The sequence below is a fragment of the Rutidosis leptorrhynchoides genome, chromosome 3 (genome assembly GCF_046630445.1).
Source record: "Rutidosis leptorrhynchoides isolate AG116_Rl617_1_P2 chromosome 3, CSIRO_AGI_Rlap_v1, whole genome shotgun sequence".
NCBI lineage: Eukaryota > Viridiplantae > Streptophyta > Magnoliopsida > Asterales > Asteraceae > Rutidosis > Rutidosis leptorrhynchoides.
In genome coordinates this window covers 408,559,555-408,566,241 of record NC_092335.1, presented here as the reverse complement: position 1 = coordinate 408,566,241, position 6,687 = coordinate 408,559,555, and the positions used below count along the sequence as shown (strand labels likewise).

At 36.6% G+C, this 6,687-nt stretch overlaps 1 protein-coding gene across 1 annotated transcript; it reads left to right on the top strand.

Annotated features, from left to right (window-relative positions):
- Positions 1 to 1,922: 1,922 nt before the first annotated feature.
- On the top strand, positions 1,923 to 5,035 carry LOC139897758 (uncharacterized). The gene is made up of 8 exons (XM_071880451.1): positions 1,923 to 2,042; positions 2,721 to 2,946; positions 3,033 to 3,167; positions 3,272 to 3,494; positions 3,626 to 3,812; positions 3,956 to 4,143; positions 4,250 to 4,387; positions 4,742 to 5,035. The coding sequence occupies exons 1-8, from the start codon at positions 1,946 to 1,948 to the stop codon at positions 4,868 to 4,870; spliced, it is 1,323 nt and encodes a 440-aa protein (XP_071736552.1). The 5' UTR covers positions 1,923 to 1,945; the 3' UTR covers positions 4,871 to 5,035.
- The last annotated feature ends 1,652 nt before the right edge of the window (positions 5,036 to 6,687 follow it).

Sequence of the window (6,687 nt, the reverse complement as noted above, 5' to 3'; positions counted from 1 at the left end):
ATTTGCAGGAACACCCCAATTCGGTTTGGCACCACTATTTGATTAAACAAATAGAATGTTTTGTTCCCTAGGCGTTGACAAAGTATAACACATGTCTGCACATGCGTTAAACTTCTGCATTCCCACATGGTCTTGTAAGGTCACTTGTCAGCCGCCGACGCGTATCCTTTTCTGTTCAACTTTGTCTTTGACTTCTGTTGAATAGTACAATTGATGTAGACCACTCGGGAAACTACTATGCTTATAATGGAGCATAGCTGTCTTGTGTAGTAAGCTGCATTCTAGCTGTGCTGGTTCTTCATTGCTGAGACACTTGATATTCTTGAACTGCTGAGTACACATCCTGTGCTGATTGAAGAACACTGTCTACCTTGTGCTGGTAGACTGAGCAGCAAACTAAACACTCGACACAGCAATATTTGCTGTCTATACATAAACAAACTTGTGCTGGCTGCACATAACATTTTAGTGCAAATAAATTACAGTTTTGTCATAATTAAATCCTTAATCATTTTGGGGACTCAACACTATGCATACATACGCATATAGTATATCTACACTCACCTTGTCCCCTTGATGAATGCAAAAGTCACAACCACAATCGTCAATGGAAAGTACCACTACTATTGATTTGTAGTCAAGAACGAGATGAACAACCTTAACACTTGCACTTTGAAGAGATTCTCACTTCTTCTTCCTCAAATCAAGCTCTCTCACACTAAAACTCTATTTCTCTCTCTAACATAAGATGAGAGTGTTTTTGTGGATAAGAAATGAGCTATGAATGAGCTCTAGATCAGTTCTCAATCTTATAACCCGTTCATAAGTGAAAAGACATAAATACCCCTCATTTTAGCCCTAAAAATGAGTTAAGATTAACCCTGTCTGACGAACCTCGTGATCGCGAGGTCTGGGTCGCGACCGCGAGCTTGCAACCCAAAATAGCTGAATTCCTGACCAAATCTCGCGACCGTGAGGTCAAATCTCGCGCCCACAATGTCCTCAATTCAGCATTTTTGTGAAACTTGTTTTGGTCGTAACTTTCAGGCCGTAAATTCGTTTATTATGAATCAAATATCGTTGGAAACGTAATAAGGTCTACTTTTCAATGGTAAGGTTCTAAAACATTTACTCAGACTTTATTTGGGGTCAAAAGATACGATCACATACCTTGTAACTCAAATGACGTTCAAAATAACATGTAGACGAGGTGTTACAAGCCGATTCATATCCAATCCATTGCCATCCCTATATGTCATTGATGTTAGTGTTGAGTGATGGATAAGTGGTTCGAAGTGCTGATGTGACGCTGATGTCGCACTACGTGGTTGTGTAGCATTATGTCATGGATATGAGTAATCTGATTATCACGTGACAAAGTCGTAAAAGGTTGTAGCATAATCCCACTTAATTAATTAATACCAAATGAAATCCTTTTTTCATATGTGATAAAATTGTTGCACGCCCAATTTTTTTCTCATTAGGAGCGTTCAGGGAACACACAAGGGTAAACAACAACATAGAAAAATACTTGAACGCTACTCTTAAATTTTCAATCATGAATGCCGCCATTAAGGACATTCGGGTGTTGTAGAGGTTGAATAAGGTTATTGAACATATGATACAGATGGTCTTTTCGACAATAGACAATTTACAAAATACATTTTATACTTATATTTATAAAGTAATAATGCAAGATAAGTAACCAAAGGGCTCATGTTAAGCGGCTCCACTTCCGAACAATTAATCAATTCTTTGAAGTTGTGAATTCGATTCTCGTAGTTAAAAAAAAAAAAAATTTTATGTTAAGAAAGCGAATTACAAGATAAGTAAAAGTCTAGGTACCATACCTGTAAAAATATTCTTAAAATGTTTATTTGAAGAAGAAAGTATATCCTTCGAAGAGAAAGCAATATGAACCAGCGCATCTTCAAACTGGTCGGCTATGTTACTCTCGAGCCGGCTAACCAGATGTCTAGCTGTTCCACCTGCAACCGCCGCAACTACGGTACTTCAGGATATTGCTTCCAACCAACCAAAAGGTCATTTCTTTCTCTTTTTTATATTCTCCACTTGATATGCTTTTCATATTTTCATTCACACTAGTTTCTTTACCTCGAATTTATGTCAAAACTGATGTTGCACAAACATATGCGAATAACCAGAAACTTATCTCTCATCGCGTAGAAATAGGGTTTGATTCAATTTGAAAACCTCTCATTGACATAACCCTAAAATATGTCTCCTAATAGTATGCGAACAGACACTGATTCTCTTAATTGATTGATAAATCTCGTCTATTAGCATACTATAATGTGATATATGAATATGAGACCATACGGGTGTAATTTCCTTCTTATGTGCTGTTGTTCGTTAGTCTTGGCATGTTATATATAAAATAGGGTTCAAAGCCTGAATCTTTATGAATGTATCTTTAATGTTACTTTAAATGTGTCCCCGTAAAATTGAAAAATTAGACGTTAATTTCAAGTACTAAATTTAGTTACAGAGTGAGGTGACATATCTGTTGGTGTTAAATTTTTATTAGATAGTGTACCTTGTAAGCAATTTTTATTAAATACATACATATAATGTCAATAATTGATAATTGAAATTCAAGAAATACATTTGGGAACACTTGAGCCTACAAAGTATGTCTAACACCAACAAATATTAAGGGGTATGTGTGAGTTGTTGAATAAAAATGGATGGTTTTGTAGGTGTTGCAAAGGTTATCCTAAAAAAGGGGAAAACACAACTTTTTCGTGATGGAAGTCCGATGGTTTATAGTGGTGCAGTTGATAGAATAATTGGTAGACCACCGCCAAAAACAGGTGATATGGTGCTAGTGGCTGATGGTACACAAACGCCAATTGGTTGGGGCTTGTATAACTCTTCTTCTATATTTTGTGTTAGGCTCATGCAGCTAGAGGAGGAAGCATCAGGGTATGTAATGTATATATACACTCATAATTTATATGCAATTGTATTAATTCACTGTTGTAAATTGAAACTTGGATTAAATGGTTTAGAGATCCTTCTTGTGCATTAAATGTGGAGAAACTGGTTGAAACAAGAATAGATGCAGCCATCAGTTTACGCAAGAATTTAGGGCTTCCTTCTGCAAACACAAATGCATACCGTCTTGTAAACAGTGAAGGAGATAGGTATTATTATTGATTTTGTTATTATAACTGTGATATTTTGTATCTTGCTGATAAGTTTTATGCAAGCAATTCAATTTTTTTCCCAATGATTATATACATTACAGATTGTCAGGACTTATAGTTGATGTATTTGGCGATTTAGCTGTCGTTGCCTCGTCAGCTGCTTGGGTTGAGAAGTACAAGGAACATATTAGGCATTGTATTAGTCGAATCGACGGTATTAAGAGTATAGTTTGGAGGCCGTCAACTGAGATATTGAAGGAAGAAGGTTTAGATTTGTCTGATCTTGCTCAAGAAGAGTTACCCGGATCTATTGAAACTGTGAAGGTAAAATACTTGTAAAAAGTTTGCCCCTTTTTTTTAATAATACTAGAAATAGAAATATGTTAAATATAATCTATGCAAAACAAAAAGAGAATCAGACTAATTTCAAGAGAACTATCCTTGGTTCATGTCAGGTTGTTGAGAACGGGATATCGTATGTGATCTCATTGGATGGACAAAAGACGGGATTTTATGCCGATCAGCGTGAAAATCGTCAATTTATATCTACCATTTCGAATGGTCAAAGGGTACTTGACATGTGTTGTTATACAGGTGGCTTTTCACTAAACGCAGCTCGTGGTCATGCTTCTGATGTCACTGGTATATACTTTTTTTTTTGTATATATTATAAATATATTTTTAGTAATTATTATTATAATTATAATGTTGTGTGCAATATTCTTTATTGATTTTATCTATTTTATTTATATGTCTCATCAAAATATTGTTTGATTGATACACAGGCATTGATTCGTCGTCTCCAGCTTTGGAATTAGCTAAACAAAATATCATACTCAACAACAATTTGGATCCAGAAAGGATATCATTCCTAAAACAGGATGCAACTGCTTTTATGAAAAATGCTGCTTCTAGAAATGAATTATGGGACATAGTTATATTGGATCCTCCTAAATTAGCGCCTCGAAGGAAGGTATTATTGAATGTTCTAAGCATTTGACATATCTATTGCTACATGATCACGGTTTTATTTATTTATTTATTTATTTATTTATTTTCTAAGTTGGTGCTTGATCCAGGTTCTACAAAGTGCAAGTGGAATGTATAGAAATTTGAACTCACTGGCCATGCGGTTGACAAAACCTGGTGGGTTTTTGATGACTTGCTCATGTTCAGGAGCTATGACCCAAAGTGGGCAGTTTTTGCCTGTTCTTCAGGCAAGTCTTCTACATATGTTTTCAAGCACTTTTAAAGTTATGCATCTGTTTGGTACTCACGAAGTTGCAAAACTCACTACTCGGGGAGTACAAGGTCGAGATTTGGAGCGAGTAATCGGAAACTCAGGGATTAATCGAATTGGACTTTTTATACATTCAAATAATGAATCTGAAAATTATATGTGCAAATGCAGAAGAAAAACATAAACATAATCGTTCATTTGTTCAAAAACTCTCAAATTCTAGTTAAAATTCATGTTACAATATTGACCAGTTATGACTTTGACCGACTTTGACCAACAAATTCGATTTTGACCCATTATGTGATGGCTTATATATGTTTGTTTGTTATAGGGTGCTGCTCAAATGGCTGGTAGGAAGATAACAGTGGTTCGTGAAGGTGGTGCAGCCTGTGATCATCCTATTGATCCATCTTATCCCGAGGGAGCTTACCTCTCCAACTTTTTGTTAAGAGTAGTTTAAACGTTAGTCCGCTTATAATGTTGACACTAACCTTCTGAATCATCCAACAAAAAAGGTGAAACACCCAATCCAATTAGAGAGTTATGTATATCATTGTATTGCAGATATTGGAGTAAATACTTTTTATTTTTCAAGAATTTTTATGTTACAATATGTCAGTTGCAATGATACGGCTACCTTACTGCTTTCTAACACAATATGTGAAACAACCACAATCCGTTAAACCAAAAATGGAGTACATTTTTTTTTAATATAAGTTAGGTCCCAATAGCATCCAAGTACACAACCATTTCAAAATAGTTTTCCGTATACAATTTATCATAATAACACGTTAACTTTTTATCTCGACTCTTGGTTTACAATTGACATCATACATCCTTACGAGAATGTATTTCACATACAAGGTTTGACTCGACACAACCAAACAATACGACCTCGAAACATTTATTCAACAACACGGTTAAGACACAATAGCCCAACCCGATACCAAGAGCATAATCCCGATGATCTACCAAATCCCCAATCCACATCCATATTTGAAAGCTACCCCATCGAGCCCAAACGCTCCTACGCATCTAGTCTAACGACTAACTAGCTTCACAATCACAATACCTGTAAAAAGGTAAACAACGAGAGGGGTAAGCTAACGCTTAGTGAGTGCAATAAGTATACACATGCATATTTAATATACCTACTTGCAACCACCTACACACATACCGCAAACATGCTAGCAATATAATATTAGCATACGAACTCCAAGTATAAAGCTAATAACCTCCATTACCGCAACTAGCATAAACAATAGCATATACTCCAAAACATAATATGCTACACTACAATACATACACAAACTATATGGTTAACCATACACACGTCATGGTGCTACCGGCTCCGGGGTTCACACCATACGCAATGCTATGACGCCACCGGCTCCGTGGTTCACGTCACTACGCATTCGAGTCATACTCTTTTATAGTGCTACCGGCTCCGTGGTTCACACTTCGGTGTTACCGGCTCCGTGGTTCACACCTCATTTTATAGTGCTACCGGCTCCGTGGTTCACACTTTGATGCTACCGGCTCCGTGGTTCACATCACAACACATGCACTATGATGCTACCGGCTCCGTGGTTCACATCATAGCACACTCACACACACTATGGCACTCCCAGCTCCGTGGGTTATGCCATAGCATACAAATAAATATACTATATACATACATGCATAAATATCCCACTCACCTCGAGATGCATGCACAAGTCACGTATGTAAAGTCGCCACCAAACGCAACCGAGCAAGCTTTTACCTATAATATACATATAGGTATTCACACAATCAACACACATTCCCTTCAAGAGAATTTGACGCTAACGCCCTTAACCAAGGGTTTATACCTACCTCCACAATCCGCCCATTTAGACACCTAAGTGCAAAATACACCTTTTTATACATTTAACGACACCCGAAGGTCCAAAACTAACGAGACTAGTTCCCGCGTTCCCGAAATACCCAAATACATCAACTTTAGCCATTAAACACATACTATCTCGTATATTACCCAAAAAACCGTTTCATGGTTGACCAAGTTTGACTTTATAGTTAAAATACCAATTTTAACCCGAAATCATTTCCAACGATTAAATTACATCCAAACACGCCCTTTAACACTTAACACTAGTATTTAAACAATCATTTGACTCAAACTCGCGTCATTGTCAATTTTGACCTAAATCAATTTACCCATTTTGACCAAAGTCATAAAAATGCCCAAAGTAACCAATAATCACTAACACAAGTGAAAATGACCCTAATACACCA